General features: G+C 44.1%; 1 protein-coding gene across 1 annotated transcript in view; it reads left to right on the forward strand.

Moving 5' to 3' along the window:
* FRMD4B (FERM domain containing 4B) overlaps positions 1–20,180 on the forward strand; it is a 293,986-nt gene that overhangs the window by 188,357 nt on the left and 85,449 nt on the right. The window contains exons 8-10 of the mRNA XM_082264943.1: positions 8,340–8,423; positions 11,034–11,099; positions 13,192–13,249. Of these exons, the coding sequence (XP_082121069.1) occupies positions 8,340–8,423; positions 11,034–11,099; positions 13,192–13,249 (208 nt within the window). The remainder of the gene's footprint in view (positions 1–8,339; positions 8,424–11,033; positions 11,100–13,191; positions 13,250–20,180) is intronic.

Raw genomic sequence — 20,180 nt, forward strand, 5'->3', positions numbered from 1 at the left:
TGGAGAAATTAGTTTTTTTGCACACATTTGCATTGAGGTGTGTGTATAGGGGTGCTTTTCAAAATATAAACTAAAAAAAAAAAAAAAGTGTATATATGTGTGTGTATATATATATATATATATGTATATATATATATATATATATATATATATATATATATATATATATATATATATATATATATATATATATATATATATATATATATATATATATATATATATATCCAGATTCCTGCACCTAAAATTTAATGTGGAAAACCGACATACAATAACACCTTTCAGTGGTCATTCAATATTAACAGTTTCGGGCTATATTGATAGCTCCCTTCTTCATAATAGAAAACACACTGTATGTATATACTGTTTGAGTGTTAAGCGTATGTGTGGGTCTCCCTTGACATGTCCTTTTGGATGAAACGCGTCGGGTCGTGACACTTTGGCATAGACGTCCCGCTGCTGAGTGATTCTGGGTTGCCAGCAGCAACAGATGTGAGTTTTATTTATTTTTAATGTTTTTTGCACTTGCTGTGTAATCTTATCTTTGGAATAAACCATACTACACTATGGGAACACCTCTGGGGTCTGGGTGAGCTTTTTTTCTCACTGGGATCTCATTTTAAATGATTGGTGACTCCATCCGCTGTGTGGCAGATTTCCATGTGTGTTTTGAGGCCTGTTTGCTATTGTAATGGCAGCTGCATGATCTGGTGAGTGCCCATTTTTTTCCCATCAGTGGCAGTACGTTTGTCTGGACACCATTGCATAACTATTTGCTCACTGGATTGGTGATCTTAATATACACCAATTGATTGCATACAAGAACTTCCTCTTCCACACATATCATATGAACTGTCATTTAATAATTGTTAATTTTTGCATAAGGCGCTACACTTTTGTTTACTAAATATATTATATATATATATATATATATATATATATATATATATATATATATATATATATATATTTTTTTTTTTTTTATTATTATATTCTATATTCATTTATCTTTTTATTGCTATCACAAGGGGGCTAACTAGCCTTCTACAGTATGTGATGGCATGGGAAGGTGACAGGTCTTCTTTATGGAGATATCAGCGGTTTATTAGACTCCCAATTTCTCCCATACCCTCCACTGCAGCTGATCAAGCACATGTATTGCTTGATTAACTGCTGCCCCGGCTACAGTAGCCTGGTAAAGACCTCCCTGAACCTGGAAGTGACATGATGTATGTTGCTTCCGTGTTCATTCTTTATGGGCGGATCAGGAAATAGATGTTCCTGAGCTCCTCCTGCTCTAAGTTTTCTAGTAGTTTCTCTTCTTAAAATCTTTATTTTTTTTATTATTATAGTAGTTTACCCCAGTTCCAGGCTCTCTGGAGAAACAGAAGAGACCAGGAACCACTGCTGGTGTCAGCAGAGGGGGGCCCCACCTTGTGGAGCTCTATAAAAGAGCCGTCCGGATCACGTATCTGAAAGCTGGGAGTCCTCTGTATAAATCAATACCAAGCTTACCGCTACAGCAGCAGATATGAGCTTGTTTTAACCCCTAAATTACCATGACTTTTATAGCTGTACCTTGGTAGGCAGGAGGTTAACAGGGACTAGGGGAGGACTGGGCCAGGGGGCCAATTTTCCCCCGGGCCGCTCTGATGCCCTGTAAAAAGGCTGCACCTCTTCTGCCACAGACATGCCTAAAGGATTCTTGGTGAAGAGAAGTAAAAAGTCCCCGCTGCTGACCTACTGAGTGCAGGATGCAGACAAGGACAGAGCGCAGGTTCTCCCCCAGCATTGATGGTGTAAACTGTGTCGGAGCAGAGGCCGGTTCCATGCCCCACTGGAGACTCTCCTTCGCCAGGCCTCTCCAACCGAGCTGTCACAGCTCCCCCCCCCCCCAAATGCCCCCTGCTGGCTAGGTCGGGAACCCAAATTCGGCCAGTGAGTAGTACCTGGAGCGAAGCTTCAGCCTGGAATGGAGGTCAGGAGGAGGCTGGGAAGAGGGAGAGAGGGAGTTGCTGCACCACGGGCCTCTGGTTTGTACTTGCCCCCTGGGCCGAAAGTTGCCAGTCAGCCCTTGACAGGAACTGTATAGGTGTAAGGGACTGACCTGAACCAGCAGTAGAAAAAAGCTAGTAGGAACGGATTGTTAGTTTTTGGGGACCTTTTCACAAATTGGAATTGTACATATAACTGTAATGAATGTAAAGAAGTATAGAATATATATAAAATACCACTGGGGCAAATTTTGTTATCAATAGTCTTCGATGTAAACTTCTCCCTTTCGGCATCCTGAAATGTTCCAAAGCAGTATACACCATTTATGACCGGAGTATTGATTTACTGTCTGTGTTCAAAAGATTACGGCATGTTTGACAAGTTGCTAAGCTATTGTGATTAGGCACAGAAGCCATGCTGCTCTGTTTTCAGTTTGATTGCCTACCAACATGCAGGAAAAAGGTAAACACCTAGAGGGGACATTGGTGAATCTTATCTAGGGAATCCTGCATGGATATGGATGAGCATCTTTAAAGTGTAGCTTAGATTCACAATTGAGCTTTAGCGCTTTCATGTGAATGTGGAGCGTTTTTTTTCTTGGGGGGGGGGGGTCGAATTTTTGCGCACGGTTGGAGCGTTTTTTTTCTTGGGGGGGGGGGGTCGAATTTTTGCGCACGGTTTTCAGGCTTAAGCGTGTTTGTTTTATCCAATGGAAAACTAGTTACGAGGAGAAGAAAGTTGTTAGGCATGAAATTGCGGATTACATTCAGTTTTTTAGGTGCTTCTATTACAGTCTATTGGGGTCGATAATGTAGAGTCCTGCCCCCAAGATGCTCCTGTACATTTTTGAGCAACAGAACGTTGTGAACAAGCACAATAAAGTACCATAGACATCTGGCGTCTAGCATGTAAGCCCTTCTGAAAATGCGCTTTAATGAGGATTGAGCAAAAGAAGCATAGGGTAGGATTTAATAAGTTTTACATTATAAATTTGCTACTTTTTTTTTTTTACATAAAGTTGTAGCTGTTCAACAACGGTCATTCTATTGTCTGTTGGGCTTTGCTCAGATTTTGGTGGGAAGGGCCAGCAGGCATTTATATACCTCATAGCACCTTCTTGTGGTCTTCTTTCAAGAGTGGGATTTTTTATATGAAAGAAAAAATCTTTGGTATCCATGGAAATGCAATTATTTTAGTAAATAGAAACTGCTAAATACCTTTTCTCATCAGCAGTATATAACAGTCTTGTGACTTCTATCAGTGTCTGGTTAAAGCTTGTAGGAGGAGTTTTCATTCTCCTCTGACTGTCCTATGAGGCTGTATGATCCCTGACCCTCTGTCTGGACAGTGCTGATTGGCCCTGTGCCGATCACATGCACCCTCCCAAGAAAAAAAAAAAAACTCACTAGCAATACACGCCAAACTGAGCGTGTGCAGAGTGACTACAAAGGCTCTGTTCTATTAGGAGATAGTTTGGGGACAGTGTAAGAAGGGGAGGATCAGAGAAAACAGGATCAATCAGCCTTTATACACAATGTGGAGGATTAACCCCTTAGGTTCCACAGTGAGTATAACAAGCATGCTTTACTGCATATACAGACTGATTTTACTGTTGTGGGTTTAATAACACTTTAAGTCCCTTTACACATGGCTTAGGCCTCTTTCACACTAGTGTGACTTGTCCCGCGATTTTGGACCGCAAAATCGCATGAGAAGTCGTTTTCCATTATTTTCAATGAGCCCCATTCATATCAGTGTGACTTGAAGTCGCACCGACTTCAAAGTAGTCCCTGCACTACTTTGGCACGATTTTGAGGCCAAAGACATTCAAGCCCAGTCAAAATCGCGGCAAAATCGTGGTAAATCGCGCGACTTTGAAGTCGCACTAGTGTGAAAGGGGCCTTACTTTGGGAAAGTTTGCATTTTCATGTTTCTAGGAAATAGATTTTCGTTTGGTTCTGGCTGCCATGATAGTAACATTTGAATGCCCCCTGATTTTCTGCCAGAGAGAAGATTTATTAGGTTGTACCAATGTAGGAAAGTGATCTTTAACATTCTTTAAATTCCACAACCAAAACCATGGTTAGAGAACTTTTATCAAACTGACTGTCAGATTGCGCCCAACTAAAAAAACTCCTCTGATCATCTTCAAAGTATATAAAAAAATACACATACGTTTTAACACTAGAAAAATGTCCTTTGTAAAACCAGATTTACACGTCTTCTTATCAGGCCAATGAGTTCCCCATTTAGTAACCGGAAATAAAGCACTGCGGGGATTGCCGGGGAAACATTATAAATCGTACTAAAAAATAAAGCCGTATCTGCTTTATTGATGTCTGGAGGTGACTGAAAAGGGGGTAAAATGTCCTTAGATGTGCTCTGCTGCATTCATTTTTCAGGCTTAGATCATTTTTTGAAAGTGAAAAATACATGATCCTGCCAAAATCTTCTGTATTGTAACTTCCTGTGCACTGAACTGAAATCCTACATAGATAAAGGGGTTGTAAAGGTTCAGATTTTTTTATTTTATAAAAATTACAAATCTGTTATACTTACCTGCTCTGTGCAAGGGTTTTATATAGGGCAGCCCCGAACCTCCTCTTCTGGGGTGCTCCGTCGGCGCTTCTGGCTCCTCCTTCATCAGGTGCCGCCACGGAAAGCCGCTTTCCATGGGGGGCCCCCCTGCCTGTGTTCATTGACACAGACAGCAGGTCTCGGCCCCGCCCCCTGCGTCACAGGATTTGATTGACCGCAGCGGGAGCCAATGGCTCCTTCTGCTATCAAGCTAAACAATGAGGACAGAGACAGCGGCTGGAGCCACTGGGCTCGTGCACATTGCTGGAACGGCTGGGCTCAGGTAAGAAGAAAGGGGGGCTCTGGGGGCAGCTGCAACAAAGGTTTTTCACCTTAATGCAAAGAATGCATAAAGGTGAAACACTTTGAGCCTTTACAATTCCTTTAATCTGGTTGAAAAAAGACACTAGTCCATCCAGTTAAACCCAGGGCTTTTTTTCAGCGGGAACGCGGGGGAATGCATTTCCGGCACCACCAGAACAGAATGTATGTAATGACAAGGGATGCCCGGGTGTGCTGGTGGGTCTGTTGATGCTGGCTAATAGGCAATCTATTGTTGCTGAAGGGGATCTATTTTTGCAGAGGATTTGGGTCTATAGTTGCTGAGGAGGTCTTCTGTTGCTCATGGGGGATGTATTGTTACTGGGGTGGATCTTATGTTGCTGGTGGGTCTTTGCCGCTTGCTGCTGGAGGGTCTATTGATGCTGGCTACTGGGTAATCTAGTATTGCTGGAGGGGGATCTATTTGCGCAGAGGATCTATTGTTGCTGGGGAAGTCTGTTGTTGTTGGTGGGGTGGAGTATCTATTGTTGCTGGGGTGTGTCTTATGTTGCAGGACATCAATCATTGCTGGGAGGGATCTACTGTTGAGGGAGGGGTCTAATGTTGCTGGCTGCTGGAGGGTCTATTGATGCTGGCTGTTGGAAGTCCATTGTTGCAGGGGTGGATCTATTGTCACTGGGGTGTCCATTGTTTCTAGATCTATTATATTGCCTTTCTTGTTGTTAATTCTCTAAAAGGGGTGGTACTGGGAGGTGGGTAAGAGGTGAAACCAAGGAACGGTGCTCGGGGGTGGGTAGGGGACAGAGTTAAGGGGTGACTCAGAAGGGAGGAGTTCCAGCACCTATTCTCTGAGAAAAAAATCCCTGGTTAAACCAATATATAAATCTGAAACCATATTACCAGCTTTCTTCATTTTACTTTAGGGAACTACAGAACATCTCCCATGTCATTGAAATGATAAAAGGGGAGGTGTTTGTTGTCCCAAATTAAAGCGGAGCTCCACCCAAAACAGGAAGCTCCGCTTGCCTGCCTACTCCCCCCCCCCCCCCCCCCCTCCACTGCCACATTTGAGTGGCCATGTAAAATCAGATTCAGCCAACCTACTCTCCCAGCCAGAAGGCTACAACAAGGTGTCTGCCATGGTCAAGAAGGGCCTACAGGCATTTAAATATTTGTGCGCTGTTTTTATGGGATCTCTAAGAACAGACCAGGTAGGCAAGCTTGCATTTACCATAATTCCACTTGTGAGCCAGCACCTAGGGGTGAAGGAGGCATCGAGTCTCAGCATGAAAGGAGGGGGTGCAGGTGATACTGAGAGGAGCCAGAAGACTCTTTACAGCTCAAGAAGCATGAAACCATTTCTCCTTTCTCTTTAGTGTTAGTCTGTAAGGTTCCTTTTTATCCCTGTATATATACGTTCTGGCTGCAATAACTATTTTTACAAAGTAACCACATGATTCAAGGAGCGGGACTTGTACACGTCAGCATCATCATTCATTTGTGCCAGGGGTGGCATATCTAAATATTGCCCTGCTGATCTGCGGGGAGATTTACTGGTGTGCAAAGAATCTGGTGCAGCTGTGCATAATAACCAATCGGCTTCTCATTCACATTTAAGGCCCTTTTCACACGGGCTTTCCGATCAGGTCCGCCTGTCAGTTTTTCAGGGGGACCTGATTGGATGCTCCATTCACCCCTATGGAGCAGCGGATGACAGCGGTGACACCCGCTGCTATCTGATCCAATCCTGTCTGTGAAATCCAGACGGATGGACACCCTATTTTCTATCCGTGTGAAGGATCTGATAAGATCGGATGAAAATGGACAGGCGGTCCGTTTTCATTCCATCTCCCATAGAGGAGAGTGGGGATCTGACAGGTCTGTCTCTGCAAAGTAAGCAGAGATAGACCTGTCATCCGCCTGCTCAGTGGGGATCGGCGGATCGACTCCCGCTGAGCAAAACTGAGTCCGCTGGGCGGAAAGCCTGTGTGAAAGGACCCGAATGCGGCTTTGAAATCGTGTAACTTCATCTGAAATGGCACGATTGATTTCAAAGCCGCATGTCAGTGCAACTTTGAAGACATCTATGTTGCTTCATGCACATATGTCTATGCAGGTCGCACCCGAAATCGCCAAAAGTAATGCAGGAACTACTTTTTTAAATAAATGCGGCACCGCAAAGTCTGCATCGCATCGATTTGAACATGGCCATTGCCGACAGTAGGGTCCAACTTGTCACGTGATTTGACTTGTCAAATGGCATGACAAATTGCTGCAATGTGAACAAAGGGCTAAAGCTGGATACACACTTTTTCCTTAAGCTTTACCAAAACCATATAATATGAGGTCAAACCTAAATACTTTCAATTTATATGCAATCAGGCAGACCCTTGCACTACATAGTTGAAGGTAAATCTAAAGGAAATCTAACAACAAAAGTTGTATAGTGTGTATCCAGCTTTATTGTCAAAGCCTAATTGAACAAGCTGAAGTTAGAAGCTGATTGGTTATTAGGCACAGCTGTACAAGATTCTGTGTGCACCAGGTTTAGTAAATCTCCCCCAATAGGAGCGGAAGGTAAGATGGTGGCGCACACATTCAGGGCCAGATTAACGTAGGGGCTATTGGAGCTGCAGCTCCAGGCCCCCACCTTAATATAGGCCCAGTAGGGGCAGACTGACTATTCAGCTCAGGGCCAGTAGGGGGCCACATGAAAGGCTCCTGCCACCTCCTGCAGCAAGGGAAATATGACAGTTGGGGGTTTATCAGTGCGGTGGTGGGGGTAATTACAAGCACCAATCTCCCTCTTTGACTCTACATGAAGCAGCTGAAAGCTGCTTCTCCTCCTCTCCCTCCTGGGGCTTTCAGCTGCTTTCTTTGTGAGCCATAGAGGGAGATCAGTGCTTATAATTGCCCCCAACCCCCCCGGACTATTCACTCCAGACTGTCCATCAGATTCCCCCTGCTCTCTAGGTACTAATCCTTAATTATCACTGACTGTGTTCATTCATACCTGAAACCCTTAACCACCAAAATCCTCAGCACCAGGCCCATGATGTTCTTAATTCAGCCCTGCACACATTGGCATAGGAGCTGAGTGGTAGAACATCTGGGACATCACTAGAAGGAGGTTTACCAACAATGGAGATGGGTGCTGTAATAAATTTTCTTGGGTCACATTGATTGTAAAAAAAACCTCTGAAACTTCCCAAGCACATTGTTATCCCATTGCACTCATGTTGGCGTATAGCAGATAAAGGGTTAAACGTTTTTTGCTCTAAGTTTCTATGCAGCCTTTACTGCGTTCTGCAGGCAGAGGTGTACATATCCCACCTTTTTATTGTATGCTTTGTCATATGAGAGCCACCTGCTTTGAAATGTGAGTGCGTGGTGTAAATGAACAATACTTCGTGCTGCTAAGTAGTTCATCCCCTACCAAGAACGACGAACAATGACTTTTTTTTTTCTTCTTTTATGTTTTGCAGTGATGAAAATGCACGAAAAGATCTGAAGGTTTTGCCAGCTCTTCCCACCAGAACTCTGCAGGAACACCCCTCACTTACCTACTGGTATGCTATTAAAATTTATATTTAATGGGATGAGGTTATTACAGTACTGGTCATATGCTTGAAGGCCTAGGCATTTGGTGTGTTTAATGCTGTCAAGGACAAGCAAAGGTAAAACTGGCTGATCCTTGCCTTCAGCAGTGATCAGATGACCACATGACGTGTGATTAGCACCCAAGGGAACCCAGAGCAGTATTTTCTTCAGGAAAGATATTTCAGTCCTTATTTTACTCCCAGCAAATCTGTTTAACCACTTTACCACCGGAGGATTTTGCTGTCTTACGTCCAGGCCACTTTTTGCGATTCGGCGCTGTGCGACTTTAACTGACAATTTCGCGGTCAAGCGACGCTGTACCCAAACGAAATTTACGTCCTTTTTTCCCCACAAACAGAGCTTTTTTTTGGTGGTATTTGATCACCTGTGCGATTTTTACTTTTTGCGCTATAAACAAAAAAAGAGCGTTTATTTTGAAAAAATAACATTTTTAACATTTTTTTATATGAAATTCCCCCCCCCCCCCCAAAAAAATTAAAAAATCTAATTTTTTTAAAATTTTTGGCCAATTTGTTTTCTGCTACCTATGTTTGGTAAAAAAAAAAATCACAATAAGCATATTTTGATTGGTTTGCGCAAAAGTTATTGCGTTTACTAACTAAAGGAAAGATTTCTGTCATTTTTGGTGTTTTTTTTTTTTTTTTTACGAGTAATGGCGGTGATCTGCGATTTATTTTTTTTTTGCAGGACTGCGACATTGCGGCGGACAGATTGGACCCTTGACTGACATTTTTGACACTTTTGGGGGTACCAGTGACATTACTGCAGTAATCAGTGCTATAAATATGCACTGTTACTGTAAAAATGACACTGGCAGGGAAGGGGTTAATTTTATTGGAGAGGGAGGGGTTAATGTATGCCTGGTGCTTACTGACGTGTGTGGGGGGGGGAGGTGACTGAGTGACACAAGGACAGATTGGATGTTCAGCTATGCTGAACACTCCGATCTGTCACTCCCTGTCACTTAGGAGATCCGCCCGCTCTGTTTACACAGGCGGGCGGATCTCCAAACTAGATTCCCCTACGATCGGGGAAGAGCGGCGATTGCCGCCGCTCCTCTCCTGGCCCAACTCCCGCTGTGAATGAAAACAGCGGGAGCGCCGCCTACAGGGGGAGGAGTCCAGCGACGTAGGTCTACGTCGCTGGACGATAACGAGTCACTGTGCCGCAGTAGAGGCACAGTGAGCGGAGTTAAAGTGGTTAATGTAGCTATTTGTTAACCAGGGCTTTTTTTTTTCTCAGATAATAGGTGCAGAAATTCCCCCGTTTGGTGTTACCCCTTGTCTTCACCCCTACCTACCTCCGAGCAGCGTTCCTTGGGTCCACCTCCTATCAGCCTCCCAGTACTGCCCCTTTTAGGGAATACAGAAACAAGTAACATTTATGGTACCTAGTCATTTGTATGGAATTTGGTGATAACAAGAAAAGCTGTAAAATAGATTCCCTGCAGCCAGAAACAATGGACCATCCGCAACAAAATATACCCCCCCAGCAAAAATAGACCCGCAGCAGCAACAACAGATCTCCCCACAGAGAGCATAAATAGACCCCCAATCATCAATAGATCCCACAGGAACAATGGACCATCTGCAACAAAATACCCCCTTTCCCAGCAAAAATAGACCCCCAGCAGCAATAAAAAATCTCCCCACAGCATTATTAGAACCTCCAGTAGCTAGCTACAATAGACTGATCCCTCAACTGTAGATACCTTTTAAGTGGCAACTTACCCCCCCCCCCAGCCTCTAAAGATGAACCCCAGCAACAATGGATCCCCCAGCAGCAACAATAGACCTCCCCAGCAACCATAACCCCCCCCTTCAAAAATATATCTCCCCCAGCAACAATAGATCCCCCAGCATCAATAGACATTGTAGCACAACCCAGAACCCCTTGCCATTACATACATTCAGTGCTGAAGGTGCCAGAACTGCGTTCCTCTACGTTCCTGCTGAAAAAAAGCCTGTTGGCAGAGCAGTAGTGGTTACCACTTCTGCCTTTATAGCACTATTCATTTTGAATCCTTGGCCATCTGTGGTCACAACATACACTTCCATTTTATAATGTCAGCATTGTAATAGTAATACAAACAATACTAGAAAAATCTCCTTTCATGTTGTGAGTGCTTCTGGTCTGCTGGCCATCCCTTTCCACAACTTCCTGAATTCTCTGCATGCTTTGCAGCTTCTCCTCTTCCGTTTATTTTCAATTTCTAAGGACTACATATCCCATTGTACCTTGCTGCAAACCATGATTCCTGTACTGACTCCGCCTCCTGAAGCTCCTCCTCTCAGCACATCTGTAGTTCAGAAGGCAGGATCTGTGAAATGTGTGACACAGCAGTGCCTATACACAGGGAATAGTGACTACGTGTCACAGAATTCCAGGAATTAAGTGTGTGGGGATCGTCACAAAGTAAGTTTACAAACTTCCAGAGCGTTCCAAGTAATAGAAGTAGGCTAGAAATAATTGGAATACAATGTGGAAATGAATATATGGTTTTTCAATATGACCATAGATATGCTTTAAATAAAAAAAATTCTCTGTTTTACTTTTAGTGAAGATCGAGTGATTGAACATTTCAAAAAACTAAAAGGAGTCACCAGAGGACAGGCAATAGTCCGGTAAGATCTGTATGAACAATTTTCCCTTTTATATACAGTGTCCAATTTATTAGAGCAGAACTACACTACGGTTGGTACCAGTCTGAAGGTTGGCTATGCTTCTCTCCAGATCAACATAAAGGAAAATTTGTTTTAGTTGTTTTCTATGTTCCTGTTGCTGAGCTTACCCCCTTTACTTCTATATCCAAAGAAAAAAAAAGTTTGCAGTCCTTGCCTAGAGTGGGAAAGGGTTAGAACTTCTGCCGGATTTGTATTACCCATTGTCACCATTGGAAGATTTCCCCTCATTCCCTGTTCCATTGCAAAAAAAGCATCATTGGGATAGGAAGTGAGAAGCAGTATTCCCAGCATGGACACAGACTGCAATATAATATGGTAGAAGTTCTAGGTTTTTCCAACTCGAGCGGGAGGAATAGTGCCCTATGTTTGGTGTTCGTAGTAGGAACGAGTACTGATGCCAATAGAAGAAATAGTGTCCCATCTTAGGTGTCAGTGGAAGAAATAGTGCCCCACCTTTTGTCAGTGAGAGGCAAAGTGCTCAATCTTTGATGTCAGTGGGAGGAATAGTGCCCAGTCTTTGGTGCCAGTGGGAGGAATAGTGCCCCACCTTAGTTGCCAGTGGGAGGAATAGTGCCCCACCTCTAGGTGCCAGTGGGAGGAATAGTGCCCCACCTCTAGGTGCCAGTGGGAGGAATAGTGCCCCACCTCTAGGTGCCAGTGGGAGGAATAGTGCCCCACCTTAGGTGCCAGTGGAAGGAATAGTGCCCCACCTTAGGTGCCAATGGGAGGAATAGTGCCCCACCTTAGGTGCCAGTGGGAGGAATAGTGCCCCACCTTAGGTGCCAGTGGGAGGAATAGTGCCCCACCTTAGGTGCCAGTGGGAGGAATAGTGCCCCACCTTAGGTGCCAGTGGGAGGAATAGTGCCTCACCTTAGGTGCCAGTGGGAGGAATAGTGCCCCACCTTAAGTGCCAGTGGGAGGAATAGTGCCCCACCTTAGGTGCCAGTGGGAGGAATAGTGCCCCACCTTAGGTGCCAGTGGGAGGAATAGTGCCCCACCTTAGGTGCCAGTGGGAGGAATAGTGCCCCACCTTAGGTGCCAGTCGAAGGAATAGTGCCCCACCTTAGGTGCCAGTCGGAGGAATAGTGCCCCACCTTAGGTGCCAGTCAGAGGAATAGTGCCCCACCTTAGGTGCCAGTCAGAGGAATAGTGCCCCACCTTGGGTGCCAGTCAGAGGAATAGTGCCCCACCTTGGGTGCCAGTCAGAGGAATAGTGCCCCACCTTAGGTGCCAGTCGGAGGAATAGTGCCCCACCTTAGGTGCCAGTCGGAGGAATAGTGCCCCACCTTAGGTGCCAGTCAGAGGAATAGTGCCCCACTTTGGGTACCAGTCAGAGGAATAGTGCCCCACCTTGGGTACCAGTCAGAGGAATAGTGCCCCACCTTGGGTGCCAGTCAGAGGAATAGTGCCCCACCTTGGGTGCCAGTCAGAGGAATAGTGCCCCACCTTAGGTGCCAGTCAGAAGAATAGTGCCCCACCTTAGGTGTCAGTGAGAGGAATAGTGCCCAATCATTGGTGTCAGTGGGAGGAATAGTGCCCCACCTTTTGGTGTCAGTGGGAGAAATAGTTTCTCATCGCTGGTGTCAATGGGATGAATCAGTGGGAGAAAGGTGAGCCCAAGGGCCAGGTAAAGGCAAGCAAAGGGCCACAGTTTGGAGACCACTACTTTAAAGTTTAGTAACCGAGTCTGTCCTTCACTTCCCATGGTGCACAATATCAAGATATTTTTCCACCTACTATTTTTACCTAATTAACTTACTTCTACTTTAAGTAAATAACTAACTTCCACTTTTGACATATCCTAGAGAACATACAAAAATTAGGTTGTAGCCCCATATTGCTATGTTTAAAATCCAAAAGAAATCATGTAAATCTGGTTCAGTTTGGACTGGCTAGAACACTAGCTGTCTCTTTTTGTCCTAATTTACGTAACGGGCAGTGCTGCTTATGAATTCTATTTCATTTATGTTGTTTTAGTTCTGTCTGTTTTATGTGACTTTTATTCTTATTCTGCTGCTCCCTTTTCTTGCAGGTATATGAAAATAGTGGAAGCGTTGCCCACATATGGTGTTCATTACTACAAAGTAAAGGTCAGTGCTTGCTACCCTATAAACACATCCATAAAACTGTTATTTTCTTGTTCAGAGACTTTATTACTAAAGCAGGAAAGCCCTGTCTAACAGAGTGGGGAAAAGAAATGCCCCGGCTGCATTCAACAGTTTGATCTTTTATGAAGGTTTTTGACTACTGGATGTTTTTATATTGCTTTCATTTCCGTTGAATGTTGTGTGGATAAGTCAGCTATGAGCCACATTCCCTGTGCATTTTTGAGGTCACGCTCATCCTCTGCATGTGTCCTACTTTTCAGAGTATAGAAGACAGAGAAGAGGCTGCATTGTGGCACTGTAATAGTACCATAGCTGTAAAAAAAAAAAAGAAAAGTGGCTGCATCCAGCAAGTGAAATTATTATTTTACAGGATTTATATAGTGCAACAGTTTGCACAGTGCTTTGCAATATAAAGGGAGACAGTAAAGTTACTATACAATTCAAGACAAAAAGAGGGCCTGCTTGGGAGAGCTTACAACTAAAAGGGAAGGGCAAGTGGTTCAGCTGAAATAACTCTGTGGTGATTAGTTGACAAGTTAAGAAATGCTAGGTTGAGGCGGATAGAATAGGAGATGGCTGACTAGATTGGGATAGTGAGTTCCAGAGGATGGGAGAGGCTCTGAAGAAGTCCTGGATGTAAATATGGGAGGCGGAAACAGAAAGAGCTAAAGGTCTTGGGATGAGTGGAGAGGATGATTCGGGTAATACGTTGGCGTTGATTTACTAAGAGGACATATGCTGTGCACTCTGCAAGAGCAGTTGCTCCAGAGCTTAGTAAATGAGCAAAAGCTCTAACTACCATCATCCAATCATGTGCAAGCAAAAAATGCAGTTTTTTAAATTTTCCTTGCAGGTGATTGGGTATTCTTTGCAAAGTGAAGCTTTGCCTCATATACTAAGCTCTTGAACAACTGCACTTGCAGAGTGCAAAGACTGTTTGCCTTTAGTAAATCAGCCCCTCGAGACAAGGTTATGTAGCTGGGGCAGAGTTGTAAATAGCTTTCTAGGTTGGTGTTAGTATTTTGAATGAAATCAGTCACCTGTCATTGCTATCCAGGAAACACTTTAGGGTTGATTTACTAAAGGCAAAAAGACTGTGCACTTTGCTAAGTGCAGTTGCTCCAGAGCTTAGTAAATAAGGTAAAGATTTACTATTTACTTTGCAAAAAAATACCCAATGATGAGCAAGGGGAAAAAAAAAAAAATGTTTTTGCTTGCACATGATTGGATGATAAAAGTCAGCAGAGCTTCTGCTCAGTAATCTTTGGTGCATTTGCACATGCAAAAGTGCACAGTCTATTTGCCTTTAGTAAATCAACCCCTGAATGTGTTGAATTCATTTGGCTCACTTTCAATCTGAGTTTTAATCCACTGCAATCAGATTTCAGAGAGCTCCTTAAATATGGCAGCTGTCTAGTGGCTGGCTTACAGGTATTTTGTTAAATAGACCTGAATAAGAGGGATATTGGATTACACATCCTGCAATGTGATCCATATAGAAGGGCACACTCCCTCCCACTCGCCTAGCAAAGATTAGACCAAAAAAAAACTCAACTAGGGTTCCTCCAGAAATCGCTAAGTGTTCCTTAGGTGGACGCCGATCTACCTCCCATCTGATGGGATCTGTCTAGTTCCAGGTCCAACAGAAGTCCAAGACAGACAAGCCGCTCAGGTGAGACGCTGATCAGGTGCGTGTCAGATCCGCAGTCCAGTCAGCACTTCAAACACAAAAGTAGTGACCGCACTCCAATATGAATAGAAGCATTGAAGCTTATTCACCACCAACAGAATCCATACAAGACTGAACACATCATGGACAGGTACATAGGTTGATACGTTTCATGACACTACGATTGTTATGAGTAAGCGATTGTAGTGTCGTGAAACGCGTCAACCTATGTACCTGTCCGTGATGTGTTCAGTCTTGTATGGATTCTGTTGGTGGTGAATAAACTTCAATGCTTCTATTCATATCGGAGTGCGGTCACTACTTTTGTGTTTTAAGTGCTGCCAGGTCCAACAGCACTTGGCAGATCCAGCGGCATGATGCCAATGATCTTTTTAGCTGTTCTGACTGCCACTATAGGAAGGCATTCTTCTTATGGACCTTCAATGCAGGGGACATTTTTCCTACTGATCCCAAATGAACTGGTGTTAAAGTGGGTTCCTGTTCCCGAAGAGAAGACCTGAAAATAATTGGATTGGACCATCTTTCCTAATTCGTTTTACTTAACCTGCATGCAGGCAGTGCTGGACCTTCTTATTAGCAAGCCCAGCATCACCCAAGATTAAATGATTATTTGTAATTATTACAGGTACTAATCAATTTACACAGTGCTTTACATATATATTATACGTTCACATCAGTCTGTGCCCTCAAGGCAGATTCCAATCTAAGGTTTCTAACTTAAGCCCCATACACAGGGGCCGAATGTCGGGAGGCACCGGCCGGATCAATAGAAATCAGACCACATTCAGGCCGTGTGTACTGCAGCCGGTCCGACAGAAGCCAGGCGATTGCCGGCTTCTGTTGAAGGGGCATGAAAGAAAAAAAAGTCTGCAAACCAGCTCCTGTTCATTGTTCATTGCTCTTTATTGTTAATACAGCGGATCCGATATAATCTGTCGGTTTGTTTTTGTTCAGCCCGCTCAGTTGAATGAAAAAAAACTAGCATTGTGTACTACGCTTTACATTCACACTGGGGCCAATTTACAGACCAGCACCTCTTTGGAGTTTGGGAGGAAACCAGAGTACCTGGAGGAAACCCTACACAGGTGCAGGGAGAACATTCAGACTCCAGGCTGGTAGTGCCATGGTTGGGATCTGAATCCACGACCCTAATGCCGCTACGCGGAAGTGCTAACCACTGTGGTTCCATAGTGTGTGGAAATAAATTGCACATGTGATACTAAACATTTTAGCTGGAAATTTAAAAAATAAAATGGAAACAGTAAAAATGTTTTTTTGTTTTTTTTTTAAAGTGATTCTATAGGCAAACCTTTTTATTTTTAAATAACAAACCTGTTATACTTACCTGATCTGTGTAATGGTTTTGCACAGAGCAGCCCTGATCCTCCTCTTCTCGGGTCCCCCACTTGTGCTGCTGGCTCCTCCTCCCGCCGAATACCTCATAGCAAGCCGCGCGTGCTCGTCCCTGAGCTGACTTGGCCCCACCCCACTTCCTAACTAACTAGCTGTGATTGACAGCAGCGTGAGCCAATGGCTCCCATTTTTGTGTCTGCGCCAATGAGGAGAGAGGGAGCCGAGAGAGCTTCGGCTCTCATGGCCATTGCTGGATTGAGATCGGGCCCAGATAAGTATAGGAGGGAAGGTTGGCTGCTGCTTGCAGAATTTCTTTTTAATGCAGAGAATGTTTTATGTAAAAAAAACCTTCTGCCTTTAGAACCACTTTCAATTCTTAACAGCAGTTTTCCTTTAAATTTGCACTGATGAATAGACATTTAATCAGAATGCTTGCTCATGGCATATCCTGTTTCCGAAAGTGAAAGTAGCTTATACATGACATGAGCTTACCATAAACTCCATCCAGATGTTCTGGAGGAATGCACATTCCATTTTTACTAGTTCTTCAGTTTGTACTTGGCTCCACGGAGCGTGGCTGGTGGGGATTTTACTGTATGAGTCCAAAAGGGTCTTAAAAGCACTACAGGCCTATTATTATGTTTTATTGAAAGGTTAGAAGCTGTAGCATCCTCAATTAACCCAAATTGCCACGTGCTAAAATGGAAAAGAGCCTGCAGTTATAGCAGACAGCCCCACTTATCTACTTCTGGATGTTAGCATTGACTGCTCGCTAATCACATAGTGAGTATGTGGCAATAAGCCATTATGAACAGGAGGGGGGGGGGGGATTAGCCCACAATCCAATGGGGCATCTACATCAGAACCATATGTAGCACCCTACAGGGTAGGTGCTAGGTAAAAGTATAGTGGGCCTTGGCTGCCTAACAGCAGGGCCATTTTTTCATCTGGGCTGTCATGTCTCCCAGTTGTGTCTGCTGAGAGGGGGGGGGGGAGTCTCTCCACTGGCTCCATGAGAGGATTCTCATTGGGCAGTGGAGGAAATCCAATCAGAGACACATTCAAGCCTGTATTTATCCCAGAAGGCAGATTCTGCAACACAGGATTCTGGGAGTGGGTATAAGTTTGAGGGGAACGAATGACACAGTGTCTTTGGCGGGAAGCAGAGTCCCAGGAGGGAGAGTACGGCTGTCTCTCCTCCTGTCAGAAGGATCTGGTGTCTCGGGTGGCTGCCTGGGAATCCAGAGAATGCTGAGTTGAGCTGCAGAGGGGATCCGGTGTGCTAAGGACCAGTGGAGGAAGAGGGGTTCAGTTCCAAGAAAGCCTGCCAAGGTCGTGAGTACTATAAACTGCCCCTAGGGGTCTGCCAAGTGTAGAGGGGACCACTCCAGAGAAGGTTCCAGGGATCCAGTAGTCGGCTAGCTGTAAATGGGGTGCCTAGTCAGAGGACCCTGAAGTGTAGAGGGGCGCCAGCGGTTGGGCCCTGAAGAGCTAATGTGTACAGTGTGCAGTTTACAGAGTTAAGAGTTGCAGCGGCACAAGCAGTGCCAAGGAGCTACCTCAGTCAGTGAAGGACTGAAGGGAGCTGTTCAGTGACTTTTGAGCTAAATTGAGTGTCAGGAGTCAAGTGTTCTGGATCTTCTGAGTTAACAAACCAGTTAAAGTCCAAGTTCCAGCACAAGTTCAGCATAACAGTATCTTCAAACGCCAGGAAGTGCTAGTCGGCATTCAGCTGGCATCAAGACAGTGCCAACGGGCATTTTTGTATAAAGTCCCAGTTAACCTAGTTGAACCGGAGGAGTATCCCACTCATTCCCTTCTCCCATCCCCAAAATACAATAAACAAAACCAACCAAAGATGCCGGAGTGGTCATTGTCTCAATTCTCACACTTGGGTTCACAACTTAAATGTGTTGGAAGTGTCACCGGTAACAATGGCAGACCCATATCAGGCTCAAGGCCTGGAAATATTGCTACACATAAATCTTTATTTGTAGCCCACATACATCCAAACAAAAGCTACGCCCCACTTACAGTTCTAGAAAGCAGAAAAGCCTGTCCTCTTGCCGTATGCTGTAGAGAAGGACCCTTGTTCTCTCTGTGGAAGCAGTGGTCTCTCTGCACAGGTCTGGCATGCCTCCTAATGAGTCAGAGCGAGAATGCTCAAATCAGCAGGGAGCATGAGCTTTGCAATTTGCTGATTAGAGAGCTCTCACTCACTCAGAACTTCAATTTTGAGTGTTAACGTCAGGGTGGTGAAGACCAGGCAGTGCAGATCCCGTTGAAGGAGGTTCAGCCTTTCTATTATTTTTATGGTCATTATTTTAGACTTTTTAAGCTTAACAGGTCAGGGGGGAAACTAGAACCTCCCCCCGCTACATCTAGGTGGAATGTACCAAAATGTCCTGCAGGAACATACGGAAAAAAAAACTACAAACAATAGCGGCTCTGTTCTGATTGTTATGGTTGATAACAATCAAGGCAGTTGATCTTGTAGAAACTGGGCTTAATGTTTTTCTTTTCGGTGACATTTTGTCCTTTTTAACACATTTTTTCAAAACACCATTTAAATTTCCATTGAACCATATCCTTAAGAGGTAGAAAAACTGTTCTTGGAAACTACTGCACCTTCTCGCTACAATGCATCCCCCTTACTCTACTGCATTTAAAGGGCCAGTAAACACAGTGACGTGACTTTTATAAATTACTTTGAATAGCAATCATACATAAGTATAATGCAATAAACTATGTTATACTACAGGCACCCCTCTTCACAAGTCCTCCGACTCGGAGTGTTGGCCTAGAGTTCCGGCAGTTGCTTACTGCGCCAATGAATTAATCCGAAATACTCGCGAAGAGAAGGGGAAGCGGCTTACTGTGCAGAATGCTATAAACAATTAATAAACGCTCTGATGTACAGTCTGTTCTGCTTGGTGGCAGATACCCCATTGTTTGGGTGTTCAATTCATTTGTACTAGGCTTTAGGCCGCTTCCCCTATGTGAGTATATTGGATAAATTCATACTTAAAGTGGTTGTAAACCCTTCCATATACCCAGTGAAGTGACTGGCCTCAAGTGATGAGATGAAACAAATCCTTCTACATAAGTTGTACCTGTTTACCTGCAGTCTTCTCTTTTCTCCATACGTTCAAAGTCCAGAATTTATAAAGTTTTCTGAGCGTTCAGAAAAAGGATGCAGAGAGCTGAAGTCACACTATGCAGGGCTCAAGGAGAAGAGTTCTGATAGCTGAATGGAGGGAAGGGACACACCCCTTCACACAGCACACAGTACCAGAGCTGAGGCTGCCAATCAGCTGGAGATTCCTCCTCTGTCACCTTTTTTCTCTTGGTGTCAGGAAAACTTGTCAGAAGTGATTTATGCTGATAGCAGAGGAACGAAGCAACAAACAGAAATTACACCCAGTGCTCTTAATTGGGACTAGTACACACTATAGAGGGATATGCTTCGCTCATATTTCATGTCTGAGATTTACAACCACTTTAAGTGCCCAACACTTTTTGGATATAGTATGGAATGGTTAAAACTCCTGTAATGCGTTTCTTGCCATCTGTGTGCCATTGAGGTGATTTTCCAGTCATTTTCTATCCCCTTGACACAGTAGGAAGTATCCTATAATTGTCCCATCTGGGGGGCATGAATCTGTCCTTTTTTTTCTATTTTATTTTATATATTTTTTTGTTTAGCCTGCTGGCTGAATGAAAAAAAACAAAAAAACTACTAATCCCCAATGGCCAGTTTAAAGCAGAACTATAGGCAACTCTTTTTTTCCTTTTGGAGTAAGGAAGAGTCTAAACCCCTATCAGTTTATTTTTTGCCATCTGTGTCCCATTGAGGACATTTACCTTCAC

This window comes from Pelophylax lessonae (genome assembly GCF_965119305.1).
Source record: "Pelophylax lessonae genome assembly, chromosome: 8".
NCBI lineage: Eukaryota > Metazoa > Chordata > Amphibia > Anura > Ranidae > Pelophylax > Pelophylax lessonae.